The sequence below is a fragment of the Protopterus annectens genome, chromosome 9.part0, assembly GCF_019279795.1.
Source record: "Protopterus annectens isolate FY-2018-M chromosome 9.part0, PAN1.0, whole genome shotgun sequence".
NCBI lineage: Eukaryota > Metazoa > Chordata > Ceratodontiformes > Protopteridae > Protopterus > Protopterus annectens.
Genome location: NC_056743.1, coordinates 1,927,963,047 through 1,927,987,396, shown reverse-complemented (window position 1 = coordinate 1,927,987,396; position 24,350 = coordinate 1,927,963,047). Strand labels below are relative to the sequence as shown.

Genomic DNA, 24,350 nt, shown 5'->3' with positions numbered 1-24,350 from the left:
GGTACTCCATGACCTCAGTTTCTATTTCTTTAACTTTTCCAGTACTAATCTTCTTTTCTACTTTTCCTCATTGTTTTCTTATTTTTTTGTATTGTAAAGTTTTCCATGTCCAGATTCTTTTGCCTGTATTTCTCTTCAAATATCTTTAGCACTGCTTTTTTGTATTGTGTCTCCTGGTATTTCTGTTTCTCCTTACTTTGAGAACTCGTTCCATCATGCTGTGATGTAATCTGTGCTAGACCTTCTACACTAAATCCTCCACTTCACAGGCACTCCATAACTTCAGCTTCTATTTTTTAACTTCTACTTTGCTAATCTTGTTTTCTACATCCTGTCTTTGTGATATTTTCTTTATTGTGAAATTTTCCATATCTAGATGCCTTTGACTGTATTTCACTTTGAGTATCTTTGAGGCTTCTTGTTTTGTATTGATTAATTTGGCTTTCAACTTTGCATAAATATTGCACCATATCAAGTCTCACTTTCTTTCCCATGTCCATATTTCTTTTTTATACTTTTCAAAAATCTGTAGGTTTTGTTGTTTATACTTTTCACTTCCTCAGATGCTTCTTTTTCCAAACAGATCAATGTTTCTTGGTCTATGTAATATTTTTCATAAATCAGTTGTATTAATGAACACATTTTTTTATTTGAGGCTTCTGACAGTTTTTCTTGTGGAAGTATTTTTCTTTTCTCTAATTTCTCTCAGTCTTGTATATCTTTTATCTGGAAATTCTGAGCTTTTTGCATAATAGTTAACCGTACATAATTTCTTTCTTATCCTCAATAGTCCATTCTGTCATCTTTATGGGTCTTCTTTGGCTTATCAGTTTTTGTGATTTTTGTGGACTGCTACTTCTTAGGTTCATAGGTTCATACTAGGCTATCTGCCCTAGGCATTTATAAGCCTAGCCAGAGTCTGGGCCTGGCCTAGCCCCAGTGTAAGAATGGTTCCGTATTTTGTGGATTCTACACTGTCATTTTTTTCCAGTCCTAGCACCAGTGCGCCTGCAAGGATTGGGCACTTTTTATCCTGGGTCTTCTGTACCCAGCTATCTTTTTTTAATTTTTGACCTACTTCTGTCCAGGATATATGCTATATAAAATACACTCTATATATCAGTGTCATCTTGGTGAGATTTTGTGAAAAACAGAGTCGACCTCGTGATGGGTACTCACCTAGACTTGAGGATGAATTCAGTTTCAGCAATGGTAACCTCCTTTGCTTGCTGACTTATCTCTCCATTTGAACCCCCTCTATATGGTATTAAAGATGTCTTTGCAATTATGTGACTGCTTCTGAATTTATAATGGACACATTCATTTATTGTTTTTACAGTTGCTAGCTGCTGACAAGCCAAACAATCCAAAATGTTAGATGATCTAGCTCCTTTAATTATTGGATTTGAAACAAGATCCTTTACTTTTGTAATGACCTCAGTACCATTTGTTCCATTGGTTTTATTTGTTGCAGTAAGCACAGCTATCTTTTGTCTGCCTTTTTGACCTAATGCTGCAAAAGTAGCTTCAGACAAAATATTGCACTCTGCACCAGTGTCTGACTTGAGTTCAAAATTTTGTCTTAATTCTGTGACTTTCTCGACAAAAGTTCATTTTGTATTCTTGTTATTGCCTTTGATGTATTTTCAGACTTCACTGTATCAGCTATCTTCACTTTAATAGTGCCAGTGAACAGTTTTACTTCATATTTTGTTCAAAAACATTCAAATACTTTAGAACATACTTGTCTTATTATTCTTGCTTATCTTTGAAGAATTCTACCACAAATTCTAAAAAAAAAATTGAAGAAATGCAGGATTACTTTTTCTGTTGTTCTTGCAGCTACACATATTACACAAGGCTTGAATTTCAAGTGTCCCCTACTTCCTGGGCACTCCTTTCTAATCTCTATTACTACTGCAGCACATGCTCTATTACTACTGCAGCGCATGCTCACTCTTATTTTCACTTTTTTATTTGACTTTTGTTCTAGTATGCACACCCTATTTCCTTGTTTAATTCCTTTAATTTTGTATTTGTAATTTCATTTACTGTATGTAAATCCACAGCTTTTGATAAGTCCAAGTTTGCATCTATTAATAGTGCTTTTTGTTTATCTGTTGTGTATCACACTCTGAATTCAGTCTTTGGCTAAATTTTAAGCTCAGCAACATAAGAGTATTGTGCCCTTATAAAAAGCAAATGGCAAAAAATGGAAAGTGCTTTCTAGGCTCACAGTAATCCCCAAACATGTCTCAGAGTGTTGCTATTTTGTACTGCTTTTTTGAGAGGTTGTTATTAAATATATTCCATGTTCTGTCCCCACTGACATGCACAAATGTGGCACACTGTAGATTGGCAGGCTTCTTGGCTCTTGTATATGCACTGAGAAATCTGATATCAATAAACAGAGCTTCCACTTTTCAACTGCATTGCCTTGCAGCAAAAGAATTCTTAGAGGTTAGAGTTGGACCATTTTTAACTGCATATTAAACTTCTCCATATACATATATATTTTTTCAAAACATATTAATTTCTTTACATGTGCCATAATGTAATATTTATCATTTTGCTCCCTAAACAATATGCACACACACGCTCTGCATATGTTAACAGCTTCTCTGACACCTTCAAAAAAGAGGTGTACCACATAGCATGCAACTTCTGTAGCTACACATTAGCATGTTTAAAGATAATGTATCCCCGTAGTGCTGCACAGTTTGCTCCACTGTCCTAAAAAGTCCATTGTCAAATACTTGTACATCAAACTGTCCTAGAATTACATGTGCACATCACTCACACAATACATGGTGTACTTCTCCAAAAATTCGGTACTCCTTTCACGCATCTCAACCTGTGATCTTCTCTCATAATCCATACCAACATATATGAGCATTCGTCTGTACCACTGTTGTCGAATTTCATACCAGTGTCTACCCATTTCCATACCACACACATGCACATCTTCCTGCGTTCATGTCTCAGAATTCCATACCTGCATAGCTACATGTCATTCTATACCCCTGTACAAAAAATTCATACTTGTATTCATGTATGTCACTGTGCCCCATTCACAGAATTCTGTGGCAACACAAATGCATGTCAGTATGTACTCCTTTCCCAGAATACATTCTGCACACACTCACTTGCACATCAGGCTGTGCTTCTGTCCCAGAATTCCATGCCTTAACTACATGTCATTCTCTGCCCCACCCCATAATTCCATGTCTATATACTGTCATTGTGTCCCTTCTGCAGAACACCATACTTAAGCACATGCACATCAGTAGGTGTCTGTCACAGAATTCTCTGCCCGCATATGCACAAACTAGTCTGTTCCTTTGTTTTAGATTTCCACACAGCCTACTTTCTGCTGTAAATTACAGTAGCAGAAGTGTTGCTCTTTTCATTATTGGGTTGTCAGCTGCTGTGTGGATATTTTCAGATTCATATTATTTACAAATGTTCTTGCCTGCAGTTTGTCTTTGCTGCATGCATTGCATTTTCTGTATTTATTTTACTTGTACTGTTTGAAACAAATTTGCTGTCAATGGTCAATGTGTACCAATCAGATAAATACAAGTATATATGACTGCATGGGGTGATAAAGCCTACCCACAAAGTAATTGACCTGTTTTGTGCAGTGTTTTACCTTGCAGCATCCTCCTTCACTTGTGGTGGTATTTATTCAGCACAGCACTGAAAGTGTCTTTGTGATTTTTTTCCAGAATGTTAGATGATTTCTCCCATGAAATGGACAATACCCAGTCAAGAATGGATAGTGTCCTGAAGAAGATGGCCAAAGTCTCGCACATGACTAGTGGTAAGATTTGTAGACTGATGGTAACATATAGGCTCATAGGTGTATAATAGGTTAACGACCACTGGGCCTTTATAAGCCTAGCCATGCATCCCAAATCTCTACAAATTCTGATACCTTTGGTAAGTGTAAGCTGGGGATTAGGAGGTGAAACGTTTACAAGCAGGGGCCTGGGAGGTGAACCATTTACAGGCTGCCTGTGTCCAATAGAGACATAGGTGCCAAACCCAGGATGAATTTCCTGTTCCGCGATCCATTTGTCCAAGTTACACTTGAATTTGGTTATGGAGAAACTCTGTTTCACTTGGATGGGAAGCTTGTTCCAGCAAAGGGGTACTCTTTGGTATACATACCTGTTTCTCCAGCAGGTCCTTTTTATATCACAGGCAAGGTTTAAGTCTTTAAAACAGGTAATTCTGGTGCTGTTTGTTTTGCAGATACACAGGAGGCCCATCAGCATGGGGTCTAATGATACCTTGTTTGCCAGACATAGGTCTCCCCTCAGCAGCTTGTGGGAGACAATACAGGGATAGGGCTTTGAGGCAGTCTGTATAGAACATGTTATTTACATCATGTATTGTCTTAGTGAAGAACCTCTGTGGACATTCCAATTGTTGGATGTGCCTGGTTTGTACATACCAAAGGGGGGCATTGTACTTCTTGATAGGTCTGATAAATGCTGACCTAGATGATGACATTTGTTATCTTTTTGATTGGCACATCCTGACTATTTATGACCATTTGTTTTCAAATAGTATAGGTAAAATAAATTTAAAATGCAATGCATAACAGCAAAGACACAACAAAGAATGATTTCCTCACTTTGTAGACACATGATGATCAAAGACTAGATTCCTGTCTACGTGTGTTCCCTTGTCCCTGACTACTGAGTCGACGCTTAGGGGTGTTTCATCAATGTGATTTTTACCAGGGGTGGCTGACTTCCCAAAGGATACTATTATGCATTTCTTGGCATTTAGCTTTAGCCCATGGCTCTGACAACAAGTTACTTTTCTATGTCATACCTTCCTGGAGAACATTAGAATTGGTGGGGGGTTCTATGACCACTACTGATTTGTATTCATATGCAGATTCAATCAGCCAGAGGGCCTTGACATTGGCTTTGACTTTAGAGAAGTAGATGCCAAAAGGAAGCAGTCCCAAGACTGATCCTTGAGGGATTTTGCCTGTGACTGGCCTCTTTGTAGAGGTGAGCTTCCCAAACCTAACCTCCTGGGTCCTGTCTTTGACCCATCTGGCTCTCCATCGGGTGACATAAGGGTTTATAACCAAACTCTTGAGTTTGTCAACAATGCCCGAGTTGGACTATTATGTCAGATATCTTTGCCAGGTGAAGGTAGCCAATGAGAACCAATTTTCCCTTGTCCATTGCTTTTGTGACCTTCTGAAAGAAATCCTTAAACAGGAATGACCTGCCCTAGACAAAGCCAAAATGGGTGGGTCCAGTATCTCGAGGTTTCCTTTGTCATTATTGATCATTTCCATAATAAATGTTTCCACGGCCTTTGCATGTGAGACTTATGCAGCTTCCATTGTCTGTAGATGGCCAGCCTTTGTGCATAGGGATGATTTATTTATTTTATTTATTTATTTTACATTTGTTGACCAGGCTAATCCAACTGGATGCATGTCCATTTTCAGTAGAGGCCCGGGAAGAAAAGCTCCACATTTACAATATTATTTACAGTAAGAGGGATTTTACAAAAAAATGAGGTACATTACAGTTTTTTAGCATACATTGGATTTTTGTTCACAAATGTAGTACATATCAGGTATAGTTAGTCATAGAAATGAAATCACAAGTAAAACTTTAACTGTAGAGACACACACTCCTTTTGGGTAACAGAAAAGTATCTAGCACATGCAGATAAGGTGATTAAGACCCATAGGTAAGTGAGGTAGTTAGTCAGGGTTAGCACAAGGCATAACCATTGTGATTTAAGGTATGGTTTCAGTTTGCTTTTAAATTGGGTGATTGAGGAAAGGGAGGTTAGGTGGGGAGGGAGTTCTAGGTTTTGCCAATAGTATTAGAGAACAGGGAGTCACCAGACAAATTGTTAGTTTTACCTGTTTGCACAAGTTTATTAGATGAGCGTAGGGTCTTTAGGTTGCTATAGGGGGTGATAAGATTTGTAAGTATTGGTGTGTTAGGTTGATACAGGATCTTGTGGGCAACTGTTAGTTGGCTAAATATTAGAAGATTTGGCAACTAACCATCCTGTTTAAGATTGTGACAATGACTGGTTCTGTAAGTAGATCCAGTTACAAATCTGGCAATATTATTGTAGGAGACGGCCAGCTTGTTCAAGTTGCTTTTACATATTTTAGTATGTACAGGGGAGGCATAAAGTAGGGTAGAGATTAAGTGGGTATGGGCAATAGTGGACCTGGCTAGTGGGGTCAGAAAGGGTTTGATCCTGTAGAGGGAGCCTAGTTTTTTGTTGACTGTTTTTATAGTACTTTTTATATGGGAGTCAAAGGTAAGGTTGTTATCTGTTAGTACCCCAAGTAGTTTTGTAGTGGGATCAGGAGAGATGATAGTACCATTACTTGATGTAACAATAAAATTAAGTGGGGAGGATCTATGGGTGGGAGTAAATAGTAAAAGTTTTGTTTTTTTCAGGGTTCAAGATAAGACATCGGTGTAGAAGCCATTTCTCAACTGTATTAAACACATTTTGGGTTAGTGACTGTATATCTGATGGAGAGGTGGCTGAGCATATTAATGTTGAATCATCTGCATATTGGATACTGGCAGCTTGAGGTATTGCAGCATGTAGGTCATTTATAAATATAGAAAATAAGACTGGTCCTAGTATGGAGCCTTGAGGGACACCGAGGGTAATTGGGAGGTTAGAGGATAAGTTGTTCTCCCATAATACAGCCTGTTGCCTGCTATTTAGGTAGGATTGGAAACATTGTATAGCCAGTGTATCAAGTGACAGGTTTTTGAGTATGTTAATGAGTAGCTGGTGGTTTACCATGTCGAATGCTTTTGACAAATCAATAAAGAGGGCAGAGGATAGAAGCTCATTGTTACGATTTTTATTAATATGGTCAGAGAAGGATAAAAAAGCAGAGGTGGTGCTATGAAATGGTCTAAAACCATGTTGGGTTTTCTAATAGGAAGTTTAACAGTTGTTTGTGAATGCGTTTCTCCATGATTTTTGCCAGTGGAGATAATATGGCTATAGGTCTTATAGTTTGATATTTCATTGGAGTTGCCACCTTTATGCAGGGGGATAATATGCGAAATTTTCCAGATTGATGGGACGTTTCCTTCAGTAATGGTTCTATTAATCAGGATGGATATGGGGTAGGCTATGGCTTTTGCAGCTTTTTGCAGGTATTGTGCAGGTAGTAGGTCTGCAGAGAGGATGGCAGGTTTAAGTTTTTGAATGAGGGTACAGATAAGGGATGTGGGAACAGGTTGAAAGTGAAATGATTGAGGTGTATTTGAGTTGGAGGTGGTGGAAGATGAGGTGGCAGGGGATAGCTGATTGGCAAGAGATTGAATGGTCTCTGAGAGGAAAGTGTTGAAGGTGTTGGCTGTTTGCTTGGGACTAATGCGATCAGAACCTGAAGGGGGGTGTGAGTGATCGACCTGGGTGTAGAAGTTTATTGATGCCTGACCAGAATTGTTGTGGTTTGTTTTGGTGGGTTTGTTGGAGATGAAAGTAAAAATTACTTTTGTCCAACTGTATAGCTTTTTTCGTTTCATTTCTTAGCTGTCTAAACTTTATTTGATCTTCAGGGTCTTTAGTAGTGCACCAGTTTGCCCAGACTTTGTTTCTAAGGAGGATTTTTTGTTTAGTAGCTTTAGAAAGCCATGGGGCTGGTTTAACTCTAGTTCTAATTGTATGAGTTGGTGCATGGTGGTCAAGAATAGCTAAGAATTTAGAATTGAAGTATATAACTGCTTCTTCTAATGGTAGTTGTTTCAGGGGAGACCAATCACATGCTTTAAGTTCTTTTTGAAAGGTATCAGGGTTGAAATATTTGTTGAATCTTATTGTCCTATATGTGGTTCGGTTTGGAATGTCACTCTTATTTCTAATTAAGAAAGTAAGAGAATGGTCACTTATGTCTTCGGGGAGGGTTCCTACTATGTAATTCTGGTGATGACTATTTATGAGGATCCAATCAAAGGTGGTTTCCTTGTTATTAACTTTATTAGTCCTTGTGGGGGATGTAATGGTTTGAATAAAACCGTAAAGGTTTATATTAGTAGAAGGCTGTTCTGTGGTACAACTCTTCCAACTGATATTAAAGTCACTGGGTACTATGGTTTCTTGTGGGTAGTTTGTGGAAAGCCAACTAAGGATATCCTTTAGGGTGTTAGTGTTATTGCCTGGGGAAAGATAAATGCAGATGATATAGATAGTTACATTTATTAAGCTGAATCTTGGAAGTAAGGATTTCTGCATTACTGGCTAGGGGTGGATTAGAGTCTATGGATGTCACCTGTAAACCAGATTTATATAGAATAGCTACTCCCCCACCCTTTTTAGCTTTACGGTCTAGTCTCAAGATATATCTGGGTGGTATTACCTCATTGTCTGGTGTTGTTGCCTTGAGCCATGCTTTAGTGAGACATAGGATGTCAAATGAATGTACATCCATGAGAGCATGTAGGGTGGGCAACCTTATCGTTTATGCTCCGAATATTAAGATGGGCTATTAGGAGTGAATTAGAGAGTCTAGTAAGCAATTGTAAGTTAGCATGGGGTTGTAATGTGGGGCTCTCTAGTTGTAATAGAGTTTGGGCCTGGATTTGGTTGGATATCACCATCTATTAAGGAGTGAACTTGTAGTCTCAGTACAGATTTTAGAAGTTTAAATATTAGGTTTTGGAGTTTCCTATCTCTTGAGTCATGACATTTAATGTGGGTCACTCTATGATATTTAGCTGGTAGGTAGTTTGATGTGCTGGGTATGTTTTTATGGCTGTGAGAGACTACAAGTGTGGGTGTGGAGGTTTGTCTTATGGGGTATTGAAATCCTAGGCAGTTAAGGTGTTCATAGAGTGTAAAAATATAAGGTATGGATAGGATAGTTAGAAGTGAGAATAATAGTAGGAACTTAAGCAGTGGTGAGGTAGATGCCATACTGGAGTGTTATATACAGGTTATTGTATAGGAAGAGTGCTGAATAAATACTTTAAGGAGTCTGGTTGTATACCATGCGGTTGGTTGTATGGATGGGGGAGTGGTCAGAGTGTTTAAATGTAGAAGCAGTGGGGGCAGGGGGGGTAGAGTGAGCCCGCAGGGCGAACGGAGTGGGTAGAGCCAGTGAAGGACTAACTCTATGAAAAACAATCAGTGGAGTTCTGACTGTCCAGGTAAGTTTATGGGAGATACTATGCAGGGCAGTTGAGTGATGTACAGTAGAAAGTAGAAGGATAGATTGGGACTACAAGAGAGATATTTATAGGAGAAATCTGTGTGCCTGAGAGTTGTATGTTAAGATAGTTGGGTGGATGATCAAGGAGATGGGCCTAGGAAGGGGGTGCCACCTAGTAGACAAAGGATATATTGCAACCGTGACTACTTGTAGGGCTAGCTAGTCTAAAGGTAAAAAGGAGGGAAAACAAGAGTAATAATCAGAGGCGGTAAGAGAGGAAGGTATGGAAGTTGGGAGAAGGGAAATGCTTTGGCTGCTGGCTGACCTGACTAGGGAGTACAATTTCAAAACCTGGAGAAGTTAAACATATAAAGCTTTTACACACAATAGCCATAGTGAATGTACTTTCAAGTTTCCTTAAAGGATTGATGCTCAGGGAGAGGTTTGGCTGTATTCCTTGGCTTGGGGAAGAGACAGCAATGTTGGACAGGGCAGTTTCCCAAACCCTAGCACAGGATTAGGCAGGTTGCTGTTTTCCATTTGTGAGGCACAGAGCTTGTTTGAGGCTACAATTCAATAGTGATTCAAGGGGACTTGATAGGTCAGGTTTCATGCTGTTTAGAAGGCAGCATTGGGATATTGTCATGGCCTGCAGATTCACTGTTCTTGGCATTAGAGAGCATTGAGTACCTGTTCCCTAGTGATAGTTGGGAGTTATATTTGATGGTATTTCCGGAAAGGAGACTGGGGAGGTGGAGAAGAGGGGTCAAGTTAGAGCTGAATTTGTTGGCTCAGTATAGGTGGCTCCATTAATGATGAGCACTGCACATAATTGTGTATTGCCTTTTGAGGTTGCAAACATAGCTAAGGAATGCCTTGTGGTTATCCTTGGCCTGGGAGGCCACATTTACCTCACATTTGGCTTTGGTAGACTTTTTGTCCTCGGAGTTATTTTTAGTTTGATATGAGTGCTTAAATCTTGCTGGGTGCTACAGCTCCCAATTTCTTGCATGATTTTCTTCCTTCTGTTACACAGAGTATTAATGTAATTCCATCAGGTTGGCTCATTTTGTGAGTTAGTTCTGTACTTATTCCTGATGGGTACAGCTGGCTCTATGCAGCTGTTAACATGCTTGTATAGAGTTTCTGAGACCAGTTTTTACATAGGCAGCAGTGTTCCCAGGGTTTATGGGGGCTTAAAATTTTACCAAGTTGTTACTTAATAGTAGGAAGTTACACTTATAGTAGTTCCTGAATATTCCAAGGTTAACCGGAGTTCTGGGTTTTATTTCAGAGACCTCACCAGAGAGGACATTACACAACAGGGTGTGCAGCGTTCTTCCATATTAGTAAGAATAGGATCTAGTATGTTTGTACCCCTGGTCTGTGTAGTGACACTCTGGTCCAGGGAGTTTGTTTTTTCCAAAGTGCAGGAACCTCTGTGCATGCACATTCGGTGTTATATGTGATTCTCAGTTAATTGTGGGTAATTAGTCACCCATGAATATGGTATTGGCTTGGATGGTGAGTGTTTCCAATAAATCTAAATACGTTATGGGTTTCCTTGGTTATATAAGGGAACCTGTAGCCGGCAGATTTTGCCTGTGTTGATTTGAAAGTAGATATCTCGAGTGCATCATCTTGTTTGACCAGCCTTGAGGTATAATTATTTATGATGTCAATCGAGACACATCCACCTTTAGTTTCTGCTTGTGTAGTAGCTGTTCAAAATGTACCCCTGGTCTGTGTAGTGACACTCTGGTCCAGGGAGTTTGTTTTTTCCAAAGTGCAGGAACCTCTGTGCATGCACATTCGGTGTTATATGTGATTCTCAGTTAATTGTGGGTAATTAGTCACCCATGAATATGGTATTGGCTTGGATGCTGAGTGTTTCCAATAAATCTAAATACGTTATGGGTTTCCTTGGTTATATAAGGGAACCTGTAGCTTGCAAGGTGATATCAGATTTTGCCTGTGTTGATTTGAAAGTAGATATCTCGAGTGCATCATCCTGTTTGACCAGCCTTGAGGTATAATTATTTATGATGTCAATCGAGACACATCCACCTTTAGTTTCTGCTTGTGTAGTAGCTGTTCAAAATGTTTGGAAAGCATTAAAGCTTTGCACTGCCAGGGTACTCTGTGCGGCTTTAAACTATGTCTCAGTAACTGCAATGACATTGACATTCTGTAAGCTTGTAGGGTGTGAAGTTTCTTGTTTAGACTCATAGCATTGACCAGGAACAGCTTTATATTTTCTTGGTTTTGATTTGCTATGTCAGAAGTATTTTCAATTTGGCATTGGCTAAAAAAGGCACAATGGGGGAGAGACTGTTTTAAATAATATTCAAAAGCCTACAGAGGAGAGATGCAAAGCAGCGAGGTTTGTTGACTATCACCTTCCATGCTGACAAATATTGCACCCCTTAGAATGACACCAAAAACTAAACCAATTATTAAAGTTAGTCATCTTCTATTTGTATTGTGGCATCATCCTTGGAGAAGGTGGAATGCTGCTCAAAGCTAGGGTCATACCAGCCTGGGACACATATTCAGAGATCTTCATGTAGTTTACAGAGGTATGTTTCAGGTCATATACACCCACATCGACTGTGACTCAAGTCGTACTTATGCTCCAGTGACCTGAGTGTGTGAGTAATATGGTGGATCCTGGCCCTTGATAAGCAACTGACCATGACTTTTTCCTTACTCAGCCTAGTGAGAGGGGATGCAAGTGTGTCTGACAGTGGAGTCTCCAATGGCCAGAATGTTGGGCTGTGTGGTGGCTAGTCTTATGGGCTTAGAGGTGAGATGTTGGGAGTTGGTATAATGGTTAAGGTGCTTACCTCATAGGTGCAAGGTACACAGTTTGGATGTTCATCGTGTTACACTGCTGCAGTCATCACACTTGGGTTATCCTGCTATCAGGCAGTCCCGCAGTCGGCCAGAGTTCCAAAGTCTTGGTCTGGCGTCGGTTGCTGTCGCTTTTTCCCTGATGTCCGTGCGCCAGGGGTATATAATATGCATCCGACACTATTTTCTTCAGTCTTTCTTGCCGCGTGGTGCCCGTAGCAGAAGCAGTTCGCAAGTGCCGGTCGGCCGACTCCTGAGATTTTCAAAGTCGAATTTCAGATCCGAAGTCTTCAATAAAGCTAAGTACCCCATTAGGGAAACCTTTTTCTTGCTTCAGACTGATGTCAGAAAAAGGTAATAATTGTATTTCTTGTGGGAAGCAAATACCTCATAAGGACTTCCACTCTTACTGTATTTCATGCCTAGGCCCTGATTACGACGTCACTAGTTGTCGGTTTTGTGCTAGATTCAACAAACGCACTATAAAAAGACGTTTTGATTTTGCTTTACACTACTTTGGCGAAGGTTCAATTATACCATGCCGTCGGATCAGCCGACGACCTCAATACTGACAAAACGCAAAGACAAGGATAAAGACAGGCATCCAAGGTCCAAAACCAATGACGAAACCTCTTCTAGGCCAGTCGCCAGTTCGCCGGTTCTCAGTGAAGCGCTTTCGCAGCCCCTGACACTCGCTACCTCACAGCCACAGGCCGCTTCAGACTCCCACGTGGAGACATCTAGGCCTTTGGAAACTCAAGGTATTGGGCCTATGGAAACTAATCCCTCAGATGGGTCCGGAGCCGCTGAGCAGGCACCGGCTTCTGAGGGTGTTTTCAGACCTTCACAACTTACCATTAAAACAGCCAAGACAAAGGTACCATTAAAGACAAAGAAACAAGTACAGCATTCTCCTGGACAGTCCTCCATGCCTAAGAACAGATGCTTAAAATGGCCGAAGACCTCATTACTCTAATCAGGGGTTCCCATCCCCCTCCTGAGAAAAGGCCTAGGCAAGGTACAGACTATGACTCCTCTGATCAGGTTTCCATTTCCTCTGATTCCTCTTCAGACCAGGGATACTCTTTACCCCCCTATGAGGACTCTGATGCTAGTATGCCTTCAGCCTCTCCTCCTAAGGATTAGTTCTTTTGGGGAAACTTTACATACCATGAGGGAACATTTCCATTGGGAAAGTCAGGATTACTCCGAATCCAAGAAAAGGCTCAGGGATTTCCTCTTATTGCCTCAGCACAGGCCCCTGGCTACCCCGCCTGTGCTAGACATTGTGGATGATGTGTTCTCTGAATCCAGCTTCTCTCCTGACTCTTTGCCCCCTGCTCCAGCCAAGCCAGATAGGTATTATAGAGTCCCTGACTCTCACACGTTTCTTTACAAAAACCCTTCTGCTGATCCAGAAACTATTTCCCAGGGTCCAAAAGGGGTTAAGGCTTCCAATGCAAAAAATCCAGTACCCTCTGACAGACTCCAGACCTTTGGATAGATGGGGGAAGAAAGTATACACGTCTGCAACTTTAGCAGTAAGAGCTTTAAATTGCCAGCTTCACATGCTTAAGTACCAACAATATTTAATGGCTCAGTTAAAACAGAAAATGCTTGCTAGCTCAGAAGCAGTTAAACAGGTGGGAAAACATACTCTGCAATGTGGTTTTGATTCTTTAGAGGCCTCTTGTAGAGCCGCAGTAACAAGTTCTGTTATTCGAAGACATGCTTGGTTAAAAGAACAGAGTTTACCTGATCATGTTAAGGCAAAGTTATTGGATGCTCTTTACAACATGATACCTTGTTTGGTGTTAAGGCAGAAGAGGTGTTAAAGAAAATGGAGGATAAAGCTAAATCTATGCAAACAGTCAAGGATTTCTTACAGGTACAGCCACCTCGGTTTAGCAGAAATTGGCCAACAAAAAATTGGTCCTTTCCAGTGTCAGACAGGCCACAGAGAGGCAGATACAGACTCCCAAGAGGCAGATCTCAACCCCAAGGTTCAAACAGATGACAGTGGGGCACCTCAACCCCAAAAGGAGGTGAGGACAAGTCTCAACCTTACAGGAAACAGTCACAATGACTTTCCTTTGCGTACGCCAAGCACGTCCCTTTTGGAAGCCCCCTTAGGGGGAAAATAGCACTTTTTTCTCAAAACTGGCAAACAATCACCCAAGACAAATGGGTCCTGAATATTGTATCTCAAGGTTGCAGATTCCACTTCCATACTTTACCAAAGCTATAAGGAATGCCAGACCTGCCACAAAATCAATGGGCAGCGGCACAAAAACAAATTTCAGCCCTCATGGACATGAGAGCTGTACAAAAAGTACCACAACAGGAACAAGGACGGGGATTTTACTCAAGACTCTTCCTGGTCCCCAGAAAGGACAAAGCCTGGAGGCCTATACTGGACCTTTCAATTCTGAATACTTACCTGGATATTCCGAAATTCAAAATGTTGACATTACAGCAGCTTCTACCCATGCTGGACAAGAAGGCTTGGCTTGTTACTCTGGACCTCAAAGAGGCATACGTGCGTGTCCCTATCAGACAAAATTGCAGAAGATACCTCAGATTCAAAGCTGGTACAATGCACTACCAATTCTCTGCACTGCCCTTTGGCTTATCTACTGTGCCCAGGGTCTTCACAAAGTGCCTGGCACCAGTAATTGCATTTTGCAGACAAAAAGGAATTCAAAGATATCCATATCTGGACGACTGCCTCATTCAAGCTGAGACAAAGGACATTCTTCTACAGCATCTGGCGTTTGTGAAAAAGTTGCTAATTTCTCTAGGGTGCACAGTAAACGAAAAGAAGTCAAAACTAGTGCCCTCACAACAGATTACATTCCTGGGTGCCAGCTTAAATACAACGGCCCAGATGGCTTACCTCACACCAGACAAACAAGTGCAACTGACTCAATATTTTCAACTACTGGCAAAAATGTCCCATCTCCCTGCAAGAAAAATTCTGCAGGCCCTGGGATTCATGGCATCCTGCATACTACTAATACCATATGCCAGACTGCATATGAGGAAGTTACAATGGTACCTAAAAAGTGTTTGGACTCAACATTTTCACAGTCTAGAAGCAGTAATTCCAATGATTCCCTGCCTACAACAGGAGTTTCGATGGTGGGCACAGGCATGTCACCTAAACAAGAGTAAGCCTTTTACCCAACCCACAGCCAGGCAAACTCTTAACAACAGATGCTTCGGATTACGCCTGGGGAGTACACATGGCAGGAAAATGCATTCAGGGCAAGTGGACCACAGACCAGATGCATCTTCACATCAATCAAAAAGAGATGTTGGCTGTTCAAAATGCCCTAACAGCTTTCAAGGACCTTCTACATCCAGGATAACTATTACTAAAGACAGACAACACCACAGTAATGTGGTACATAAACAAACAAGGGGGCACTCATTCTTATCCCCTATGCAGGCAAGCCATGACCTTGTGGAACACAGCTCTAACGTACCAAGTTCACCTGCAAGCGCAATTCCTGTCAGGAAAGAAAAATACTCTGGCAGACGACCTAAGCAGAAAAATCATGGACCCTCACGAATGGAAATTGAATCCACAAATCTTCAGCATGATAACACAAACATGGGGGATGCCCAGACATAGATCTTTTTGCCTCCCCTCAGAATTGCCAACTACAAAAATTCTGCACAAGGACTTATCATAAACAAGCATGGAAAGTGGATGCTCTTCTGTTCAGCTGGATAAGCCTAAAAGTCTATGCCTTCCCACCACTGCCTCTCCTTTCAAAGTACTCCTAAAAGCCAGACAAGAAAAAACACAGATGATCCTGATTGCTCCAGACTGGCCACGCCAGCACTGGTACCCTATCTTAAGGAACTTGGCTCAGGGCCCACCATGGATTTTGCCCCAAATTCCACACCTTCTGACTCAACAAAACAATCCGATCCTGCACGGTCAGCTCAAGACCCTAAACCTGGCTGCATGGCAGATACTTTAGTCAAAAAGGCAACACCTCTCTCTCTAAAGCTGTTATGGATGTCATTTTGGAGGCCAGGAGGCCTAGCACCAGGGAAGCTTACTCAGAAAAATGGAAGAGATTCTGCGCCTGGAACCAGGCTCACAGCCTTGACCCTCTTGTTCCAAATATTTCTCAGAGTTTACAATACTTAACTGAGATGCTGGACAGAGGCCTATCCTTTTTATCAATTAAGATCCACGCCTCTGCCCTTTCTGCACATTACAACACGGATCCTCCTTTATTCTCTTATCCCTTGCTAAAGCAGTACCTCAGAGGGGCTAAAACATAAGACCGCCCCGGAGAGCACCAACACCAACTTGGGACCTCAATTTCGTTTTGGAAAAACTGACCCTACCACCTTTTGAGCCAGCCAATACAGCCGATCTAAAATTTTTATCCTGGAAAACAGCTCTGCTCCTGGTAGTAACTTCAGCACGAAGAGTCTCAGAGCTACAGGCATTAATGGCAGTGGAACCTTTTATAATTTTTCATCAGGACAGGGTATCTTTAAGGACAAACCCTACCTTCATGCCAAAGGTGGTATCTAGTGTGGCTCTTAACCAAACCATCCATTTGCCTACTTTTTACCCAAACCCCCAAAATAAAGAGGAGAAACTTCTGCATTCTTTGGACATACACACACAGCTATGCTTCTTCTTGGACAAAACAAAAGCTTTCAGGAAAACTGATCAACTGTAGCATATGCTGCAGGATCACAAGGCAAGGCTATCTCAAAACAGACTATATCCAAATGGATTGGACACTGTATTCGGTACTGCTACACACAGCATGGAAAATCAGTCCCTAATAACATTAGGACTCATTCCACCAGGGCAACAGCCACTTCAACAGCCTTTCTCAGAAGAGTACCTACCAAGGAAATTTTGGAGGCTGCAACTTGGAGTTCAGTGCACACCTTCACTAAGCATTACCACCTGCCTCTTTACTCTAAATCCAGAGCAGGATTTGCCACTGCAGTTCTGCAGGGCCTCTTAGCCAATCCTAACACTTTATAGACCAGCCGCCCAAACTTAGCTTTGGGCTTCAACCCAAGTGTGATGACTGCAGCAGTGTAACACGATGAACATAGTACAGTTTTGTACGTACCATAAATGTAGATGTTCGAGTGTTCACACTGCTGCAGTCCAGGTTACCCTCCCTCCATCCCCTCGGAACTAGCTGGACTTATCTATACCCTTCTATCCTATACAACCTTTGGGGTGTATTTGCTGGTAACTAAAGGTATTGTTTTTATTTTATATGTATATTTTTAATTAGCAATATGTATTGCCTACCCACTTGGGGACACCTGACATCTGGGGCAAGAAAAACTGAAGAAAATGGCGTTGGATGCATATTATATACCCCTGGCGCACTGACGTCAGGGAAGAAGCGACAGCAACCGACGCCGGACCAAGACTTTGGAACTCTGGCCAACTGCGGGACTGCCTGACGGCAGGATAACCCAAGTGTGATAACTGCAGCAGTGTGAACACTCAAACATCTACATTTATGGTAGGTACAAAACTGTACTTTCTCACATCTGAGAGGGAAATTGGTTATGCTTATTTTTTCACAAGGGGGTGGGTCATCAACTGACACAGGAAACTACTGACCCATAAGTCATACTAGCCTCATATGTAAGGCTGTGGAAAGAATAATCACGGACCTTGATTAACAACAACATATAAAATCTCCAGACTCTAGACCCAAACTAGTTTGACTTTGTCAAGGGCAGGTCCTGCGTGCTCAAGCTGGTGGATGACTTTCAGAAGGTCACCAAGGCCCCAAGACCATGGATGAGGGTGAGACAAGTGCATACCACCTACCTTGACCTGGCCAATGCATTTGACACAGTACCTCACTTGGGTATTATATATAAACTCACAAAATTGGGCATAAACCTCTACATCACTAGATGGATTGCCAAATGGCTCACTGATAGGACCCATGTTGTTAGAGTGGGGGAATCTACATCCAGCAAGAGGCCAGTCACCATTGAACTACCATAGGACTCCATGCTGGGCTCCCTCCTGTTTGGGATATACTTCTCAGCTGTCAAGGCAAATGTAGATGGCCTTTGGCTGACCAAGTTTGATGATGACTGCAAGCTGAGGGCAGTCATTGACTCCCCAAATGATTTTGATATCTTGCAGAAAAGTGTGACAAAGGCTAATGATTGGTGTCATAGCCATGGCCTCAAACCTTTGGGAAATTGAATACCCCTGCAAATTATAACATTGATAGCACCCCCCCCCAAGAGTGGACCTAGTGGTGAGACATCTGGGTATTCAGGTAAACTTTGAAGACCATGTATCCATGATGGTGTGGAAATCCTTCTATGTGGCTCAGCTTATAAGTAAGGGCATGGCATCCAGATCTAAGGACTTCTGATAGTACCACTGTACTTGGTCCTCATCAGACCAGTAATCAAGTACAGTGCACCCTTTGGCATGTACCTTGCCAGCACCTGCAACGGTTGGAGCATCCTCAGAGTTTTCTCACAAAAAAAAAATAAATACAGGGTATAACGAACATGTCATATGTGGACCTATTAAAAACCCTGTCACTGTACTCAGTTTCCTACTGATTACTGAGGGATGATCTGTACATGACATACAAGGCTGTCTCTGACCCAGCCTTGATGAAATTATTGCATATTCACAAAACTAACTTGCACGAGGGTTACCTGCTCCAAAATCTAAACCCAGTGTTTGACATGAATAGATCATGCTGAAGAGATAAACATGTGTCACAGAGATTGCCTCTCCTCTGGAGTAGGCTTCCTGTTAACGTGAATCAGAGACCTTCCCTGACCATCTTCAAGTACAATCTGCCCTAGGGCATTTATAAGCCTATCCAGAGTGTGTGTGGCTTACACCACCCCTTAGGATGAGAATACTACGCCCTTTTAGGGTTTAGTTTACTATGCCTCTGTCTAGTAGTGACACAGAGATGACCCCCGGGGTAAACCTACGATCTCCCATCCACTCGTCGAGATTTCTCTTGAATAGAGTCAGTGAGGGGCTCTGCCTAAGAAGTCACAAATTCACTCCTGGGGTGTGGCGCCTGTGTCCGTTCTATGCAGTCAAGTCTGTAAAATAGTCAAAACCCCACTTGCTGATCTTTGTTAACTCTCCCCTAGGGATAGAAAATTGGGCAAAATCTGGATAAAACTGTCTAGGCTTGTAAGGGCTCTTAGCCTAGTAATCTCCTATGAATGTGGTAGTATGTGTTGATGTTGGTGGTGTTTGAAAGACTGCATTTGTGACTGCTGAGGGCATTTATGTGTGCTTTATCTAGGAGGTTTTTGGAGATTAGGAAGGTTACATTTAAGTGCCTCAGCAGATGTGGGTCTGCAATTCTTATTTATTTCACATTTGTTAACCGGGTTAGTCCAACTGAGTTTGTAAGCAAACCCATTTTCAGTGGAGACCCGAGGGGAAATGCCCCAGCAAACATAAGTAAAGATAAAGTGATAGTATATAAGTATTAAATAATCACAATACAAAATAACTGTAAAACAGAAAAGGTTAACTATTTGCATTGCATTGCATTGATAGTAAACAGTCCATTTTCAGTGGAGACCCAACGGGAAAGAGCCCCAGCAAACATAAGCAAAGAGCATCCTGCTTCATTTTGGGGTGCGATGGGTACAGCATGTGTACTACTGACAACCTGATTGACATTAGAAGTGTTTTTATGTGAGACCTTTGCCTCCAGTGACATTATGTAAATACATCTCTCTTTATCAGTTTGTGTGAGAATTAGCAGGTTGTCAGTAAACATGAGGCACTTTCTACATTGCCTCAGGATGCCCATATACACCAAGTTGGTAACAGAGATAGTAGTAAAGTTCTTATCCATGGCAACACGCCCTTTTTTATTGATTAGGTGATTGCCGTGAAAATATAAAGTCAGGAGTGTCTGGTTTGCAAATCTGAGGGCACTGCTTGTCACTCCGCAAACTAGTTGTTCTGTCTGCAGTAGGTATTGGTGAAATTTTAAGGGAGCTTTTACAGGAAAAATGTAAACTGAAGGTGGTTGCATCTATACAGAACTTCCAAACAGTTGAGAAACTACTGTAGTAGACCCTGGTGATTAATGAACAGAGTATTTAGGAAGATATTCTGAAGTTAGGTTAGACAGTAGCTAATCAAGCAGTATGTACTGAAAAGAAAGAATTAGCTTTGTCAAGAATGATGAATAGTTGGGATTCATGTAATTGGCTACTATTAGTGCTGGTCTACCCATAGCTGCATGTTGCTGGGGTACAATGCCCCTTTGCTTCTTCTCTCACCAGAAGCCAAACAGTTGCACCAATCCCCATATGAGAAGCAGGCCACAGGCTGTTTGGTGATCAACAGTCTTGTCCCAGATGATGCAGAGGTCTGTAGGCTTGTAGCCGTTTCTTGGTAGATGCCTTGAATAGCAACCAGACCAATCAGGAAGGTCCCGCACACTCTCACTGCCTAATCAAATACGGAAATCAATGCTCTCTGCTCCTTCCCACACCACAAGCAAAAACAGTAACACAAATGCTGGACGTCTCTGAAAATCAACATTCCAGCTGTTGGATCTGTGTCTACCTGTTTGTCCATTGTAGCAGTTTCATTTAATCTGTCCTACTTCATCACTTGAATATACCATCTTCAACATAAAAATACCAGCATGTAATCATAAGTGGTCTGAATCTATGGTTATTCAATAATACTCCAAATGCTTCAACTTTGATCATGTGACATTCTGATTACAAAAAGGCACTTTCATGTGCCATTCATCCATTTTCTAAACCATTTGCCCTGGTAAGGTTTGGGGCATTATCAAGCTGAACATGGCAACCCAGGCATCACTGTTTCCTGCTGATCTTATGGCATCCACCAGTATTTCCTGGCAAGCTGAACCATATAATCTCCCAGGCTGTCCTGGGCCTTCTGTCAGTGGACCCTTCTTGGCATGCCTCCAGTGAGAGGTGCTTGATGGCATCCTCACAAAGTTCACAGGCCAGTCACTTGATTCCTCTGGGCTTGTTTCTGTTGCATCAACCTTTCTAAACTCTTCCTTCTGTCACAGAAAGCAAGTTTGACAGCCTCCGGAAGGAGTCTCATTTATGCCACATATACCTGCAGTCTCTTCCTTCTGTCACTACCCAATGCTCACAACCATAACAAGGATGGGATGGGAGTATAAATCCTGTCTGCCCTTACTTATGAACAAGAGCACAGGATACTTAAACACCCTCCCCGAGATGTAATGGCAACATGTCCTTCTCTTCTAATTTTGCAGTAATCTTAACATATGGGAGATCCTCCACCCCAAGCAGCCTGACGTCCAGCCAGCAAACAACAGCTTTTAGCTACTGCAGGTAAGTGAGACATCACATGAATGGATTGTAGAACGTCAGTCATAAAAGGACGTCCGCACATACAATGCTCAGAACGTCTTTGCCACCATTCTAAATGCTTGACTTGTATGTCGGTCTGCTGCCTGTTTCCATTTTGTGCTTCCAGCTTTCAGATAAGTGCCCCATTAGGGTTTTAATTTTTTTATTGCTCCTGCCTCTTTTGTTTAGTTCATGTCATTCAGGAAGGCTAAGTGTAGGAGTGGAAGGCAAATTCCACATAAGTACAGCCACAATGTTTGTCTGTTTTGTCTAGGCCCAAATTACATCCACTGTTCCTGTGCTATTTGTCACGTCTGTTTGTCAGCTTTGAGCCTCTACTTAGTGAACCAACGTTTGAAAAGACTAGCTAAGGACATTATGGAGGGTTCTGTCGGTCCTTCAGCCGAGCCGACTTTGAAGAGGAAGGTTAGTAAGTTTAGGCCTGAATCTTCTTCCGTTGTGCCTCTTTCCACCGATGTATCCCTTGAGGTTAGTGAAGACCCAGAGGTACATCTGGAGGTTGGGTCTGGTTCTTCAGTGAGTACCATTGCAGAGGCCGTTAAAGAATCTGATCTAGGTATGTCCTCAGAGGCAATGCAGATGTCCATTTCACATGGACAAGGGGAACCATGGCTTGCCGTGTTGGAAGGGTCCAGAGACATACCTCAGACTCCAGTTAGGGAAGAGGTCCCAGTGTCGGTCGTTGAAGGCAGGCCTACATCAGATCCTTCAACTTGCCATCAAGCAGACGTGCATGTTAAGAAAAAACGAAGCATCTTCCAGCCCTTAAATCACCTCAGTCTGACTGGGATACTTTTTCACAGGGATCGATTAGGGTTTTAACGACTCTTAAGCCTTCCACTGCCATTTTTGATGTTCATCGTGTTTCACTGTTGCAGTCATTACTCTTGGGTTATCCTGCTGGCAGGCTACTCGCAGTTGGCCAGAATTCCAAAGTCTAGGTCCGGTGTCTGTTGCTGTCACCTCTTCCCTGACGTCAGTGCGCCAGGGGTATAAAAGATGCAGCCGACGCCATTTTCTTCAGTCTTTCTTGCCGCGCGGTGCCCGAAGCAAAAGCAGTTCGCAAGTGCCGGTCGACTCCTGGGATTTTCAAATATGAATTTCAGAACCGAAGTCTTCATTAAAGCTATGTACCCCATTCGGGAAACTTTTTTCTTGCTCCAGACAAGTCAGAAAAAGTTAATAATTGTATTTCTTGTGGGAAGCAAATACCTCATAAGGATTTTCACTCTTACTGTATTCTTTGCCTAGGCCCTGATCACAACGTTGCTAGCTGTCGGTTTTGTGCTAGATTTAACCAACGCACTATCAAGCGTCGGTTCAATTTTGCATTTCATTACTTTGGCCGAAAATTTTATTATATAATGCCGTCTTAATATCCGACAACCGGAGTTTACAAAAAATGCAAGGACAAGGATAGGCATCCGAGGTCCAAAACCGATGACAAAGTCTCTACTAGGCCAGTTGCCGGTTCTCAGTGAGGCGCTTTCACAGCCCCTGGCGCCCGCTACCTCAGAGCCACAGGCCGCTACTGACTCCCACGTGGAGCCAACTGGGCCTCTGGAAACTCAAGGTATTGGACACTCGGAAATCATTCCCTTAGATGGGTCTGGAGCCGCTGAGCAGGCATCGGCTTCTGAGGGTGTCTTCAGACCTACACAACTATATATTAAGCCATCTTCAGCTTCAAAGACTAAAGCAGCTCTAAAGACAAAGAAACAAGTACAGCATTCTCCTACTCAGACTTCCATGCCTAAAAAACAGATGCTCAAAATGGCCGAAGACCTAATTACTTTGATCATGGGCTCCCATCCCCCTCCTGATAAGAGGCCTAGGCAAGAGACAGAGTATGATTCTACTGATCAGGTATCTATTTCCTCTGATTCCTCTTCTGAACAGGATTACTCCATGCTTCCCTATGAGGATTCTGATGCTGAAAAATCCATTCCTTCAGCCTCTCCTCCTGAGGACTATTCTTTTGGGGAAACACTGCATACTATGAGGGAGCATTTCCACTGGGAGAGCCAAGATTATTGTGAATCTAAGAAAAGGCTCGGAGACTTTCTGCTTCTTCCTCAGCACAGACCCATTGCTATTCCACCTGTTCTAGACATTGTAGATGATGTATTTTCAGAGTCCGGTCTGTCACCTGACTCTTTACCCCCTGCACCTGCTAAGCCAGACAGATACAACAGGGTCCCGGATTCTCATAAATTCCTATATAAAAACCGCGCTGCTGACCCAGAAACTATATCTCAGGGTCCCAAGGGGGTTAAAGCTTCCACTGCAAAAAACCCTGTCTCTTCTGATAGGGATTCTAGGGTTCTAGACAGATGGGTGGGGGGGAGTTTACACTTCTGCCACCCTGGCTGTAAGGGCTTTAAATTGTCAATTTCATATGCTTAAATATCAGCAATATTTAATGTCACTACTTAAACAGAAAATGTTGACAAATACTGAATGTTCAGAGAACAAGGAATTGCAGGATTTATTGCATGCAACTGAACAAGTGGGAAAGCATACTTTGCAATGTGGTTATCATTCACTGCAGGCCTCTTGCAGGGCCGCTGTTACAGGTTCTGTTATTAGAAGGCATGCTTGGTTAAAGGAACAGAATCTGCCTGATCATGTTAAAGCAAAATTATTAGATGCACCACTACAGCATGATACTTTGTTTGGTACTAAAGCAGAAGAGGTGTTGAAAAAAATGGAGGATAAAGCAAAATCCACGCACACAGTCAAGGATTTCTTACAGGTACAACCACCCAGGTTTAGCAGGAACTGGCCTTCTAAAAATTGGTCCTTTCCAGTCTCAGACAGACCACAAAGAGGCAGATACAGGCGTCCCAGAGGCAGATCTCAGCCCCAAGGCTCATACAGGCCTAAGCAATGGGGT

At 42.1% G+C, this 24,350-nt stretch overlaps 1 protein-coding gene across 2 annotated transcripts in view; it reads left to right on the top strand.

Annotated features, from left to right (window-relative positions):
- STX10 (syntaxin 10) overlaps positions 1 to 24,350 on the top strand; it is a 610,467-nt gene that overhangs the window by 477,694 nt on the left and 108,423 nt on the right. For both annotated transcript variants that reach the window (XM_044084737.1, XM_044084736.1), the window contains one exon: positions 3,729 to 3,823. In XM_044084737.1, the coding sequence (XP_043940672.1) occupies positions 3,729 to 3,823 (95 nt within the window). The remainder of the gene's footprint in view (positions 1 to 3,728; positions 3,824 to 24,350) is intronic.